The following is a 17,224-nucleotide window of genomic DNA, read 5'->3' as shown; positions in this document are numbered from 1 at the left end:
GTACATATATATATGTACATATGTATATATATATGCATATGTATATATATATGTACATATGTATATATATATATATGCATATGTATATATATATGTACATATATATATGTATATATATTTATATATATGTGTATGCATATGTACATATATATATGTACATATGTATATATATGCATATATATACATATAGTATATACGTATATGTATGTCTGACTGACGTAAAGAACATTTAAAATTAAAATGTTTAAATTCAACGTTCTTTCATGCTTAATGGTAGCCAAATTGATACGGTCTTTGCTAATCGAGCCAGAGATGGGTTGTGTTGCCGAGTCTGAGTCATTCGACTGGTGTTAATCGTGACACCCTGCACTGAAGATTCCCGAAAGTATGAAACACTAGTGTCTGTAGGTATTTAATTATTATAGTAAAAAATAATTATATATATATGAGAAGACATGTGATTGTTCATAGAAATACCCTTCAACCTCCAGAGGAAGTCAACTCGATGGAAATTGCTCAATTTGTATGTCACATCTGCTTCAAGATGTGCAAATCTGCGGCAGGAGTGCAGAGTCATCCGAGATGGCATGGACGACGGCGATCATCTGGAAAGATGCAACAATCATCATATATATATATATATATATATATATATATATATATATATATATATATATATAAAATAAACAATTATTCTGTTTGTTCAATAGTTTTTTTTTGATAAATAAATGTATCCTCATTATTCTATGTTACTTTTCTAGGTTGAATCTCATCCAAATGCTGAAACGATGATGCGTGCAGCCAAAAACCTGCGACAAGAAAGAGATCACGAAAAAAAATTAGCAGAACAAAAAACTAAACAAAATGAGCAGGTAACAACAAAAAAAATGTCTTTATTTTTTTTTTCTAAAATTCTACATAAATGTCACGCTTTCGGAAACTTTACACAGTAATAATTAAAAAAAAAATGTTTTTTAACAAATTGAGACTGAAAAGTGATCAGCTTGTAGACAGATAAAAGTTGAATAGATTTGAATCATGAGACGACCTGAGTAAAAAAGCGGCCATGTTTTATTGTGGTTGAGGTGATTTTAACAGTCAACCTCTGTCATTCTGATCAACCATGTTGCATAAAATGTTGATGACTTGTCTGTTGTCTCTGCAGTGGAAAGAAAGATGCTGTTTTTTTTTTTTTTTTTTTTTTTTTTTTTTTTTTTTTTTATACATGAGGGTCACCACTTATTAAGGCCCGAAGGCCACTCAGGGTTAAGGGTTCTTGCATGTACATGAGATAGTATTGTAGTAATCATTAGTATTGGGGGTTTTGATAGAGTGTCTTACTTAAGGGAGCAGTTTGTCAGGAGTTTGTTTATGTTGGACTTGAGACATCCAAGTTGTAGTTAGATGGGAAACAGGCAAGCGGCAGAGAGTTCCACTGGCGTGCAGTTCTAAGAAAGAAGCTTTGCTCATGGAATCTACGTTTGGATTTAGGCACAAATAAAGATTGGAGAAAATTATTGACAGTAGTTATTCTACATGTCCAGTAAAGCCGGGTAAGTGTACATCTTCGTCTTTTTCCCCCCTCTCTCTATATATGTGTACATCTTCCTCTTCCCCCCCCCTCTCTCTATATATGTGTACATCTTCCTCTTTTTTCTCCCCTCTCTCTATATATGTGTATATCTTCCTCTTTTTTCTCCCCTCTCTCTCTATATATGTGTAAATCTTCCTCTTTTGTCTCCACTCTATATGTGTGTATATCTTCCTTTCCCCCCCCCCTCTCTATATATGTGTACATCTTCCTCTTTTGTCTCCCCTCTCTCTCTATATGTGTAAATCTTCCTCTTTTTTCTCCCCTCTCTCTATATATGTGTACATCTTCCTCTTTTTCTCCCTCTCTCTACATGTGTACATCTTCTTTTTCTCCCCTCTTTCTATATATGTGTATATCTTCCTCTTTTTCTCCTCTCTCTCTCTCTCTCTCTATATATATATATATATATATATATATATGTGCATATCTCCCTCTTTCTTCTCTCCTCTATCTCACTCTGTCCGTGTCTTTTTCTTTTTCTGAACAACATGTCTTGCCTTCACCAGTCGCAGAGATGAAACTACCCCTTAACTAAATATCACCTCTTTCATACGTTCTCAGTCTTGGCTGAAAAATCTGAATTTCATTTTCGAAACAAACTCATTTTGGATAATGGTACATACATTGTGCCATTCAATTTTAGATTTGTGGACATTCGTCTACTGAAGAGGGCAGAGTTAGAGACAATGTCGGCTTTTTTAATGGTGAATAAATTCCGTCTCTCCCTCAATAAAGATGGGACGAACAATAGATAAATAAATAGATAAATAAGTGAATAATAATAATAATAATAATAATAATAATAATAATAATAATAATATTAATAATTATAATAATGATAATATTAAAATCAATAAAATTAATATTAGTTAGTAATTAAATGAGAATACAAAAAGTCTTGGTCCTGAAGGAAACTTATCTCAGTCTCGAAGGAATTCTCATACACCGACCGAGGATAATATCAGTGTCTGTGATTTTGGCTCGAAAGTCACTCTGTGTGTATTGATAATAATGACAATATTCATAAAATATGAATAATAATAATAATAATATTTATATTTAAACCATAGACCAATAGTAGCTTTTACATAAAAAACATGTGCATAAGCGTACAGATATATATATGCATGCACAATTAACACCCATATATACGCATACATACCAATACACAGTCATATTACACGACCATATGTATATAATATATGCACCCCCCCCCATACATATAATGCATATATAAATAATAATATGCATAAACAGATATGCACGCATGCACACACATACACACATATATATATATCCATACACATGTATATGCATACAATGACATGTACAGGTCCAGGTATGCATATGTGCACCCATATGCATACATACATACCCATATGCGCACATGTACACACATACCATGTACACACATAAGCACATACACATAAATATATATATATATATATATAATTTAAAGGAGATTAGAATAATAGTCTAAAGAGCTAAGTGTATTTTAATGTAATAGTGAAATTACTAGTTTAATTAAAATACAGGAAATGCTCGTTGTAATTTAGATATATAATAAGCTCGATAGTTAAATGTCCTAGAGCTAATTCAATATTAAGTAATGTGATCTATAATTTAAAAGTTTTAAAATTTTTTTAAATTTAAAAATCAAAATTTAATTAAATTAAAAATCAGTTTCATAAGAAGGAACAACAACAAAGTCAATTATCTGTACGATCGTTTCGGAAATCCGTGCTTTTTATTTGTGGTATACATGAAGTCACGTAGAACAATTATACATAGTTTTTTTGGTAAGCACGGTCTCCTCATCAGCAAATTTAGGAGGATTTCTATTGAATTAAAAAGACACCAAAAATAAACCTAGCATTAACAGTAAGGCAGATGAATCTTTTGGTTTTTCTTTTTTTGAAATCAGGAACTGTATTTAAAGTAGTCATTTAGATGTTTGCTATAGCTTTTTATTTTATTGAATGATGAATTTTAAAAAGGGCGACGCTCGTGCAGTAAATTGTTTCCGTTTCACACGCTCAAAAAGCTATAGCAAACATCTAAATGACTACTTAATATATATATATATATATATATATATATATATATATATATATATATATATACACACATACATATAGAATATACAAATACACATACACATAAATACATACACATACACATACAAATATATAAGCATAAAACAAAATACAAGAACATGTAAAGCAGCACAAAGATGTGCACATCAACATAATTATGCATTACATGGACAGGAATGTACATACACATATATATGATGATGATGATTGCAACGTCTTGTCAGACGAGTGTCACTCCCTCAGGCACTGAAAGTCCATGAGCCGAAAATGACTTTAGTTCTACTGGTAAAATTCACACGCTCAAAAAGACATGACACTGGAGACGGTCATTAGTATACATACATATATATACATGCACGCATACATACATATGTACACATATATACATACATATAACACACATATATGCCTACATACATACACAATACATAATACACATACATATACATACATAAACATACACAAGACGGTCAATGGCATACATACATACATATATATAAATGCAAATATACATATATACACATACATATCTGTAAACATACACACATATATACATATACAATGCATAATACACATACATGCATATACATGCACACGCATACATACACATGTACATACATATAAATACACAGACATATACAAATACATACACACATATACATACATATACACATATGTACATATATATATACATACACTTACCTACATATGCATACACATACATGAATATGCACTCATACACAAACATGCCCATACATACATGCACATATACATGCATACATATACATACATACACACACATGCAAATATACACATACACACAAACACATGCATATATGCCCATACACACACACGTGCATATATACACATACATACAAACAATATACATATACATACACACGCATACATATATACATACATATACACATAGATATACACACATATACATAGACCTGTACATGAGCATACATACACCTATACGTACATATATACATATAATGATGGCAGATCAATTATTACATGCTTCCAGCATTTCAGGCCTACATGCGTCACAACTTTTCCATGGCTGAGGCAGTATCTATACACAGATGATGTTACAGAGTTTTAGCTTTGTACGACAGCTAAATCTCTCTCTCGGTTCAAAATGTTGACATCCAGCAACAAGCAAGAACAAGATAGCCAGCAAGAAGTCAAACTGCAGACCAGCTTAATGCGGGTACTGGTCTCCCGCTTTATGTTTTTCTTTTTAAATCTAAGATTTGCTTCTCCTAGAGGGGTTGCCTTCATCACGGCTTATGGGAGCCCTCTCCACCCAACATACACATGACAATAAATACATGCGTACGTACAGATGTACGCCAACATACGCATGCATGTGCACACACATACAACCATAATCACGTAGAGGCACACAAATATGCACATACATATGTCTATACATACGTACACACAGATATACATGTAAAATACACATGAAGGAACATTCCAAAAGTCATACATAGTAAGTGATCAGCAGATGGACCGTTTTTTGTCCCTTTTCCTTCCTGATCTTTTTCCTCCTTCCTTTTTTTTCATTTTTTAAATAAAAAGTTTGTTTTAGACTCACACATATGCAGTATATGATAATGATTATGATCATGGTGACAAATTCACACATAATTTTCCAAATAACTCAGCGTACGAATCGACGGAAAACAACAGTCCAATTGATATGATTTACAGACACTTGGATTTTTTTGTTTTAAAATAAACATACATAAACAATATTAAACCATATGCAGATATATGTATACACATCCCTATATAAACACATACATACATATATAGGCGCATATGCACATACTTATATAGTCAAACACAAATATCAATTACTATTTAAAGACATGTATAAAATAAAGTGAGTGAATAAGTACGGATATGAAGTTAACGATGTAAACATATATATATATATATATATATATATATATATATATAGGAAAATGGTGCAGATAGAAGGTTAGGTATAACGAAAATAATAGTAATAATGATGATAATAATAATAACAGTAATAATAATAATAATAACAGTAATAATAATAATAAAAATAATAATAATAATAATAACAGTAATAATAATAATAAAAATAATGAAGATAAATAAAGTAATAATAAGAATAACAAGAGAATAATGCATGTGTTAGCTATAAAACAAAAAGATGTAATATACATATTGAAATCAATATAGAACAAGAAAAGATTAATACATACGAGTAAGTATATATGTATGAGTAGGTGATTGTGTTAATTAATTATTTTTTGAAGTATTTGTAGAATTAAAGTTGGCCAAGGTCTGTGTTTAAGACCTGTCTTATGAGTGTTTAGTCGGATGATCCATTGTATTTCTTTTTGTTTTTGTATTTTTGTAGATGGGAATTTGAGTCTATTAGGAGGCATCTAATATTATCTGTAGTGTGTCCAGGTAAATTGAAGTAGTTTGCTAGTGGGGTGGGAGATTTTTGTCTGATTGTTGTCTTATGATTGTTTAGGCGGATTCGAAAACATGTCAGAGTTTCGCCAATATATCCTCCATTGTTGCAAATGGAGCAGTATATGTAATATATCACATTAGAACTGTCACATGTTAGACGCGATGGTTTTATGTGAGTGTTACATTCAGGTATATTGAATAGTGGTGTGGTATTTAGGTGTATGCATATAAGGCATCGCGGTTTATTGCATCTATAATTGCTGTATTGTTGTGTGTCCTGTGTGCGTTTGCAGGTGAGTATGGCTGAGAGATTGGGTGGTTGTTTGATTGCATTAATTGGTGGAAGGTGAAATATAGGCTTAATAGTGGAGTTATTTTTTTAGGTTGTAACTTTTTTTAGGTGCGTCGTAATTTTATGCATGTGTTGGCCATGGTTGAAAACCATTGGGATGCGTTTGTTAATGTTTTTTTTTGTACTGGAGAAGACAGAATCTGTTAATTTTATTAGTTTTTTTTATGGCTTGTTTAATATACTTAATGGGATATTGATTATTGATGAATTGTTGCATAAGCTTTGTGATATGGTGTATGTAGTCTAGGGGGTCGGAGCAGATGCCTTTTATTCGTATGCATGAACTGTAAATGATAGATTTTTTTAGGTTTAATGCATGGTTGCTATAGAAATTGAGGAATGTCTGATTGTCAGTGGGTTTAATATAAAGGGACGTAGATAGTCTATTGTTATGGGATATGATAGTGACGTCCAAGAATGGGATGGAGTTGTATGAGTGTTCCATGGTAAATTTTATATTGTTATGTGAATTATTGATGTATTCGTGGAAATTCTTTAGGTTGGTTAGTTCATGTGGCCATATGAAAAAATATCATCAATATATCGGCAATAATAGGTTTGAAGGGGAAGTTTTCAAGGAGTTTTGTTTCTAGCATATGCATAAAAATGTTGGCATAACTAGGGGCCATTTTAGTGCCCATGGCGGTTCCTTTTATTTGAAGATAATTTTGATTGTTAAATTTAAAATTGTTATGTGTGAGGATGAAGTATATAAGCTTACAAATGGCTTCTATTTATATATATATATATATAGAAGCCATTTCCATTCCCCTTTTCCCCGTGCATCCTCATACTTTCACTACACCGATGAAGACTGAAGGATCGGTCGAAAATTATGTACTTATAAAAAAAGTTTTTTAATTTTTTTTTCATAATATTATTATTTTGTATTCCTGCACGTCACCAATTAAAAACGAATAAAGAAAAGTTATAAGCTTTTATACTTTTTGCATTCTTTTTTATTCATATATATATATATATTTTTTTAATTTTTTTTTTTTATTACATTTTCACCCCAAACAAGGCACATTGCCACTTTAATGTAGGGGGCTACTATCAGGGGAAACATCTACTGGGGTACTATGTAGGGATTAGGGCAGCGAGATGTTGGTTCACGTTGCACTTGAACTTATGCATGTCAGTACAGTTGGGAAAGCAGTGACCTGGAATGGAATTCCAAAGTCTAGCAGTTCTGGGGAAGAAACTACTGGAGTAGAAAGATCTTTTACATCTAGGGATCTCTACAGTGTGGGGGTGGGATTTTGTAGCTTGTCGGGTCTGTTGAGGGTGTTCACGTCGTGGGGGCACAAGTGCTTGCAGTTCTTCAGAGCATTCACCATTATAATACTTGTAGAACAGGCAGAGGGATGCAACGTTTCGACGATGGGACAGAGGCTGAAGTTTTGATGCCAGTTTAGGGCCTATCAGATTTGCGACTCTCTTTTGAACCCTGTCAAGGAGCGAGAGACTAGAAGCCGATGCACCGGCCCAAATGTGACAGCAATACTCCATACATGGGCGAATAGTGGCCTTATAGAGGTACAGGATACTTTCGGGTGTTAGAAGTTTTCTAGCACGGTATATATATATATATATATAGTCATTCACAGAAAAAAACTGATCCAACATGCTTATAATATTTCCTAATCCAAGAAAATATTTGACAAAGAACAACCATAAAGCAGACTCTAATAAACAACAATTTTTCGAACAAACTGGTCAATTAATGCATGAAACTTTTTATAAACTCTATCCATAAGAAAACAAATATCAACACTAACAAAAATGATAACGTTCAGCTATATTACAAAAACCAATTTCATACTGACTATAAACGCGATAAAAAAACAATGACACATTTAATAAAATGATGCACTAAACCCATTGAACAAAATAAATAGAATAAACTAATTATATACTACTCGAAATTTAAAACTTTCAACTGAATAAAAAACAATAATACTATTAATCCCATATTGAGCCAAACAAACGTAATACACAAATTCTCTTGTCCATTCAAAGGATGTCTTCCTAACCAATCTACAAATTTATATAGCACATATATTAGCCATACAATAACAACCCTCTTTAAACGCCTCACACATCACCTATTTATATAAAGGCAACAGGAAAAAGCTTCTGTAACAAAATTACAACTGATGACGATCATTGATCAAAAGCGTTAGAGAATATTAGCTGGGAAAAAACATTCAGTTACATAATAAAAATATTTTGCTCTTGTTATTGAGCACTATCTAACAACCTCGTTGTATTCATTAGTTCCTACTTTTGAGCCTATCAAACTTGAATTTATATATATATATATATATATTTTGTATTTACATAATACAAAATTTATCAACTGAAACTAAAAGAAATCCTAAGCAGATCGAGAACATCAACAGAAAAATATAGAAAAAAGAAAACTGTTGTATTTAACTAGATCTGCCCTTATATATATATATATATATATATATATATATATATATATATATATATATATATATATATAAATTCAGGCTTGAGATGTTCAAAAGTAGGGACTAATGAATATGAGGTTGTTAGATAGTGCTCGATAACAAGAGCAAAATATTTTTATTATTTATTCAAGGGTAAACAATTACATATGGTCGCTACAAACAGCCATCTGTTTCAGTCAATGAGACTTTGTCAGGCGACTCTAAACCAGTCGACGCTATAGAAAAAAAAAATCAGGGTCGTCTGACAAAGTCTCATTGACTGAAATAGATGGCTGTTTGTAGCGACCATAAGTAACTGTTTACCCCCGAATAAATAATAAAATATATATATACACACACACACACACACACACACACACTTAACAAATCTGTAATACTAGGAATCAGATAAACAAGACTAAAAATGCTGTGATAAATTAATTTCCAAACAGCAGCATCGTGAATTTTGAGCATGGGTTATTGTCAAATATTTTATTTTATAAAAACACAAAAGAAAATAATAGTTTGCATTATACATTTCATATTCTCAAGGTATGTCTAAAACGAGCTTCTGAGATTGGATCCTAGAAATGTTCCATTTCACTTCTACGTTGGTTGTGATGAGAGAGGATCCAGACGGCTGCTGCACACAACCACTTTCAAAAGTCAAAGTGTAACTGGGTTGCACAAACCATTTTCCTAACATGTGACTTATTTAAGCCAATCAGAGTGTCTCGTATCATTCGGCGCTCATGTTTTATGCAACATTACCTTTTTTTTACTATTGAATTCCTTATTCGATATTGAAGTTTGGAAATGTCCATTCATATATTTTAGATTCATCAGGCTGAGCAGAGAATCTGGAGATTACAACAGCAATTGAAGAATACACAACAATCTCGAGATGGAGCTTCGACAAAAGGTGAGTATGACTATATCCAGTTATAGATAAGTTTCTATGGCTTGCAACGGTCTACCTATATATCGAATTTGTTTTTGTATTAATGATTCACCACTTATCGAGGCCAAAAGCCACTTGAGGAAAAGAGTTAATGAAATGGATAGACTAAACCCAGTCATGGGAACAATTTACCTCCATATTTTAAATAAAGAGTTCAGTTTACAATTCTGTATAGATTCCTGAGTTTAACAAGATGTATCTGAAGAAGGTTGGAGGTTACGTCAACCGAAACATTGTGAAAATAACATCCGAGATTAGAATAGTAGTTTGATTTATTTAAAAATATGTAGCTGGCAATTATTATTTTTTTAAAACCGTTATTCACTCCAAACAAGTCTTATTGCCACTTGGACATAAGGGGATAATATGTGGGTCCATACCCACAGAAACACTATGTAGGGAGTTGAGCAGCAAGGTGTCTGTTCACATTACATTTAAATTTCTACATGTTAGTTGCAGTCAGGGAAGTAAAAAAGAGGGAGAGAATTTGAAAGTCTAGCAGTTTGAGAAAAAAAAAACTATTAGAGTAGAAAGATTTCTGGCATCTTGGGAGCTTTTCAGTGAGGAGGTGGGAATTTGATGCTTGTCAGTTTAGTCAAGAGTATTCACGTTGAGAAGATACAAGTGCTATGAGTTCATCAAAGCTCATTTCATTGGAATACTTATAAAAGTGGCACAGGTAGTGACGTGCAGAGAATTTTTCAGGGCAGGTGCTCAAGTGAAAAAAAAAACCCAGCAAAAATATAGTAATGAACACTGTCTCAGTGGGTCACAGACCCATAATACATTCCTTTGAAAAAGGCACTTTTGAAACAAAAGTAAAAGAGGCAGGTGCTTGGGCACCCCTTGCAACCCCCAACCTGTGCAAGTCCGTGGGCACAGGAATGCAACGTTGTATCAACATTGTATTTAGAACTGAAATGAAAATGTCATATTTCAAAAATCGCATAAATAAAGTAGTTTTATTTTAACTAAGAAAATAAAAAAATACGATTTTTAGCGATTAAAATTTTTTAATTATTTTGACTAGAAGCAAAATCTTGGTAGTCGAATTGAGTTGTTGTCCTTGAAATTTAACACATTCTAAAAAATATGGCGGTTCTCATCCCCCGTTTTGTTTTTTAAGAGTACCTTAATTTTCGTAGTTAAAAAAATAAAACCATTTGATCGATTTGCATGATTTTTAGAATGTGGCATCTTTGTTCTGTAACATCATAAAGATTTTTTTGCATTTTTTTTTAAGTGTAATTCTAAATAAGCTCAAATAAAAATGAAATAGGTCTTATAAAATCTTATTTTTTTCAAAGATTTGTCGATTGAAAGAACCTATATAATCAGTCCAATCAATAATCGACTCCTCAGATGCATTCCATGTTTCGTTCCGTTAGTTCTTTTTTTATGTATGTGTGTGTGTGTGTGTGTATGTGTGTATGTGTGTGTGTGTGCTGTAAACGAAAGAAATAAAAATCAATCCAGAAAAAAACAAATCTAAAAAGTATATGCATGTGTTTCACACACACACACACACACACGTTTATGGGAAAAATATGCTTATTCAATTATATTTCACCCTTAATTTATATTGATACTTTAATTTATGAGCCTTGATAGAGTTCAAAATAGACTTTGTAGCCTCGTGGGAGATGTCCTTTTTTTCTTCCCTGCAACCTCTTTCTCACAGAAGAGATGTAGCGAGTTTGTCTTTGCTTCATCGTTATTTTCATGGCAAGTGCTCGACTGAGCTCCATTCTATGCCCCTGATCACCAAACTTTCACAGGAAACACTCGTCTAGTTGAAAACACTATCAGTAATTCCCTCCACTCTTTATCTGTGCCTAAACCTAAACATAGATTCCATGAATAAAATTTCTTTCTTAGAACTGCACGTCTATTTTCCTGCTTTCCAGCTGACTACAATATGGTTGTCTTGAAGTCCAACGTAAACAAGTTTTTGATGAGCCATTCCACTTAACAAATTTACCGAATTTCCATTACTAATGATTATCCAATTATTTACTGTACACTCTTTAGCCCTTATCCTCGAGTGGCCTCTAGGCTTTAATAAGTGATGATGCCTATGTAAAAAAAAAAAAATGACACAGAAGTTGGAGCTTGGTCGATATTACAGTATCCATTAGATTGAAGACCTTTTTTTGGATTGCGTCTATTATTATGCAAAGAAGAAAGTTCCATGCTTTGTCAAGCTTCTATGTCTGACCTTTACTTCTGTACTTATGTAGGGAGTTGAGCAGCAAGGTGTTTGTTCACATTACATTTAAATTTCTACATGTTAGTTGCAGTCAGGGAAGTAAAAAAGAGGGAGAGAATTTGAAAGTCTAGCAGTTTGAGAAAAAAAAAAACTATTAGAGTAGAAAGATTTCTGGCATCTTGGGAGCTTTTCAGTGAGGAGGTGGGAATTTGATGCTTGTCAGTTTAGTCAAGAGTATTCAAATGGAACATGTACATCAAACCCATTGTCAAGGTCGCTGGAAAAATCCTGGGATCTTTCTACCGCTCTAGTAGATATTTCACTGCTGTATAAGAGCCAGGTACATCCTCGGATGGAGTACTGCTGCTACATCTTGGCAGAAACTGCTAGAAGCACCTTGTCCTGCCTTGACAGAATTCAAAATAGACTTTGTAGACTTCCCTGCAACCTCTTTCCCACAGAAGAGACGTTACAAGCCTGTCTCTGATTTATCATTATTTTCATGACAAAGGCTCATCTGAGTTCCAATCTATGGTCCCCCTCATGCCAAACTTTCATAAAAAATACTCGTCTGTTTGAAACCACGATCAATAATTACTCTTTATCTGTGCCTAAGCCTTAACGTAGATTCCATGAACAAAGCTCCTTTCTTTCAAAGCTCCTGCACGCATGTGGAACTCTGTTCCATTTCCCTGCTTTTCATCTAACTACAATGTGGTTGTCTTCAAGTCAAATGTAAACAAGTTCTTGATGAGCCGTCCCCTTGAGTAATAAAATTCACCAAATTTTCGTTACTAACGATTACTACGATATTGTCCTATTGACTACTGTACACTCATTAACTCTTATCCTCAAGTGGCCTCCAGGCCTTGACAAATGGTGACTCCTTTGTAAAAGAAAAAGATATGCTGCTACAAAATTTTCACAGTGTCTTGTTAGTAACATACATTGTTGGCAAAATAATTACATTTTGTAAATGATTGCTATCAATACTAATCGACTTTGTTTTCTTATGGATTGTGTTACGTGTATTTGTAATCATGTTTTTTCAACTAAGAATTGTTTTTAAACTGATTAAACATTTCTGAAAATGTTTACTTATGAATGCTGTTTTTGTCTTTTGATTTTCATTCAAAATTTCTGTATTGGAATAAAAGAATTGTATTGGAATAAAAGAATTGTATTGGAATAATAGAATTGTATTGGATACAAAGAAAGTTTTTTGCTATCGAAACTGATTCATCAATTTTGTTCCAGTACTTCTACAGCGAATGGAAGAGGAGACTAAAACGAACCAATATCTCGTAAAGATTCAGCAAAATGAGTTGGAAGAGAAAAATAAAACATCCGAAGACATGCAAAAGGTTGTGTCGGAACCTTTGCTTGGTCAAACTGAAATTAATGAACTTGAAAACAAGGTCAGAAGAACATGATTTCATTGATTGAAATTCCTTCATTTCTATAGCTGTGTTTACCTGGCATTGCCCGGGATACAATGAAGTCATTTTAATTTTTAATTTTTATTTGTTTGCACATTTTTAAAAATTATACAGAAAAAGTAGTAAAATTTAAGTTTTAAGGGAGATAACTCTTATATTCTTGAATCAAATACATGTCTTATTTCCCTTATTGCTGATGATTTTTCAGTCATAATTGAAAAAATGTCTCCATTTTAACAATTGTTCAGGTGGGACTATATTGTTAAAAGTAAACTGTAGCGAAGTATGTTATTATAGTGCAATAATAAAAAACATGAAAAAACACTATTTTGAATTAAAGTTTGATTTGTCATGTTAAATGCTGTTTAGGTCCAACTTTTAAAAGAAATTTATATGTGAGAAGACAGAAGAACAAAAAAAGATATTCTTCATGTCTTAAAAACAGTTTCTGTTCTCATTGTAAATTACATAAGAAATTCGAATTGTATTGTCTTTTATCATGCTTATATATTGTCAACTTTAATTCATACACAGACACAAGTGTTGTACCATTACACAAAATAAATTGTTCATTTTGATTAGTCAGTAATATGATAAAGTTTAAATAGAAAATGAAAGCTTTTTAGTATCAAGCAACAAAAATGCGAACCAAAATGAGAGATAGAAAGAGAATGATTAATTAATTCTCTCTCTAATATATATATATATATATATATATATATATATATATATATTATATATATATTGTTGCTCGCCTGAGCATCGAGGGAGTTATCTGCCATTTACACTGTCCCTTTTATTTGAGACATATTTTTTTTGTTATTATTAATTAATTTATTATTTAATAAATGTTTGTATAAAATATTCAAATATTTAATAAACAAAATTAATAATATATATATTTATGTACTAAAGGTGGATTTATTTAAAAGATATTATTTTTCATTAATATTTTTCTTTTTTAATTTTTGTTTGCTTGTGCAAAGAAATCTCCATTTTCTTCATTATATTATGTTAAAACCTTCAAGGTACTTGTACAGTTTAATCAAGAAAAATGAAAAAATGAAAATATTGAAAAAAATTATATTGTAAGTACTCGTTATGGAATAAAGTTTTCATACAATAAAAAAATTTCACTTAATTTGATCAAACAGTTTTTTTTTTTTACCACGGAAAATCAAATTTTAATGAGATCGATCAGGTAGCGGCCATCTTTTTTTTTTTTCACTTAAGAGAAGGGAGCGCCAGGGGAAGATAACTTCAATCACTTCAATTGATGTTTGTCAAAATTTGACGACAGTATTTTGAAACATGAGCAGAAAAAATACTTAGATAAATATTTTAGGTTTTTTTTTTTCACTTATTTTACAGAGTTTCTCTTTTTTTTAAATCCTTTTTTTCATTTCGTTCTTTGTTAATCAATTTTTCGTTTAAAGACCCCTCCCCCGTGTCCGTAAACAGCCAAATTGCGATGATATATCGATCTCATTAAAATTTGATATTCCTCTGAAAAAAAAACAAAAAAAACTAACTGCTTGATCAAATTGAATTAAATTTTTTTTTTTTGAGAACTTCATCTCATAGCGGGTACATACAATATAACTTTTTTTTCAATATTTTCATTTTTAATGTCTTGATTAAACTGTACAATACCAAGTTCAATTAAGGAATGAAGAATCTATTTAAATGAAAAATCGTTTATTGACTTCTTGTCAACTCTGTATCAACAGCCTTAATTCATGTACAGACGAAATTGACATCATACCATGAAATTGAAATAAATCATTTATTTTGATTGGCCTTAAAACAATAAAGAATTTCTAAAAGAAAATAAGACATGATAGAACAATTTTATTAGAAGCAAAGTGTAGTATCTGTTCTGATATGGCTGTACATGGTCCATTCCATCCTTAGACAGAGAAGGAGAAGTCTTTCTAGATTGAAACAACTTTTATTTTTGTTCCCATTCAGAGCATCCATTTTGGAGGAGCTTGATTTTTCCCCACATAAAAAAAAAACAATCTTCTGTTAAACTCTGCCCTCGTGGGGAGGCAAGTAAATAGGGAAGAAACAAGAATAAAATAAATTTAAACTTTTCATTTCAATTTTAATATTTGGTCTGATTATTATTTTTTCACTTCTGCTTTTGAACACTTAAAAAAAAATTTTTTTTTTTTAGATGCATGCAGTTAGCAAAGAAGTAAATCAACTGATCGAAAAGAAAAGTCTTCATGCAGATGGAGTGGATGATAAACTGCGGCTCTTTTCAAATCAGGTAAAAACAATTCTTTCTAATCATCTAATTACAACATCTATATTAATTCTGGAATTAAAAAATACCCTCCAAACTTCATTCTGATATTACTAATATTGACATGTTTTTAAAATCAAGAGAAACACTGTATTTAACTTGTTTTGTTTTTTAATACTTGACATGTTTCATCCAAATTTTCTTTTGCCATTCTGATATTGCCATTCTGATATTGTTTAGATAAAAATTTTTATCTGCAATCAAAAGTGTGATTTGTAACGAAATAATAAATGAGGATGTAAGTTCTTTATTAATTGATGGGAATCTGCTGTTTTTTTTTTTAAACAAAAAAAGTTAATTGTGATTATTCAGACTTTTTTTAATACAAGGAAGTCACCACTTACGAAGGTCCAAAGGACACTCGAGTATAAGAGTTAATGAATGAAGATGGTAGTGTTGTAATCGTTCATGTCATAGATTGGGAAGTATTTGGATTATTTAAGGGGACAGCTCAACAAGAACTTGTTTATATTAGACTTGAAGGAAGCAGGCCAGTAGAACAGTGTTCCACAGGCTGGCAGTTCTAGGAAAGAAGCGTTGTTCATGGAATCTGCATTTGGATTTAGACATAGATAGAGAGTGGGGAAAATTGTTGATAATGGTTATAGCTAGTTGAGATCAGAAAAATCAGAAAGATCTTTGTCATTGTCAGCCTTTGAAGTGTTGCTATATATTGTAGTAACGTCGGCATAAATGTCTACAAATGATCTAAAAATGTAATTTGATATCTTGGATGTTATTCTCACAATAAATAAAGTGCTAAGTAATAATCAGTTTTAAGTCGTAGTCTTCTGGAGGTTAAAGGTTCAATCCTCAGTGTAGACAATACCAAGAATATAATAAAAAATAAATACTTATAATTGACAAAATAAAAATCTGGATTAGATAAAGAATTTTGTTTGAAATGTTTGGTATAAAGATTCTCAAGTTTAACAAGATTAATTTGAAACAAGTCTGGATTTACATTGTTCAAAATTTTTTGAAAATAATATCCAAGATGACAACAATAATCTAAATAATCAATTTTTATTTTAAACATTCCAAAACAGAAAAAAACAAAATCTAAATTCTTCTATTTTTTTCTGTTCTGTGGCTTAAACCACCTTTTCTCTCTTATTCTGTCCGCCCTGCTTTCTCTATTATTTTTGTCATTTAAAGACTCTTCTCAGTTTCACAGTTCCGTTGAAAACTGAAACGTTTAATTTTTATTATCATTCTCATCTTTTCATTATGTTTCTCTCAACATTATCTCCAACCTTCATCAGGTGCATCTTTTCGAACTTGACAATCTTTACGTTGAACTCTAGAACCTATTGTTACATGGATGGCCCTATGTC

The 17,224-nt window shown here is 31.6% G+C and overlaps 1 protein-coding gene across 1 annotated transcript in view; it reads left to right on the top strand.

Annotated features, from left to right (window-relative positions):
- LOC145292854 (intraflagellar transport protein 81 homolog) overlaps window positions 1-17,224 on the top strand; it is a 62,799-nt gene that overhangs the window by 24,550 nt on the left and 21,025 nt on the right. The window contains exons 6-9 of the mRNA XM_080138954.1: window positions 762-872; window positions 9,805-9,889; window positions 13,395-13,555; window positions 15,756-15,851. Of these exons, the coding sequence (XP_079995080.1) occupies window positions 762-872; window positions 9,805-9,889; window positions 13,395-13,555; window positions 15,756-15,851 (453 nt within the window). The remainder of the gene's footprint in view (window positions 1-761; window positions 873-9,804; window positions 9,890-13,394; window positions 13,556-15,755; window positions 15,852-17,224) is intronic.

Source organism: Euprymna scolopes, chromosome 14 (genome assembly GCF_053919585.1).
Source record: "Euprymna scolopes isolate OS-2025 chromosome 14, ASM5391958v1, whole genome shotgun sequence".
In the NCBI taxonomy this organism is placed as follows: Eukaryota; Metazoa; Mollusca; class Cephalopoda; order Sepiida; family Sepiolidae; genus Euprymna; species Euprymna scolopes.
This window is presented reverse-complemented; position numbering and strand designations above follow the sequence as displayed.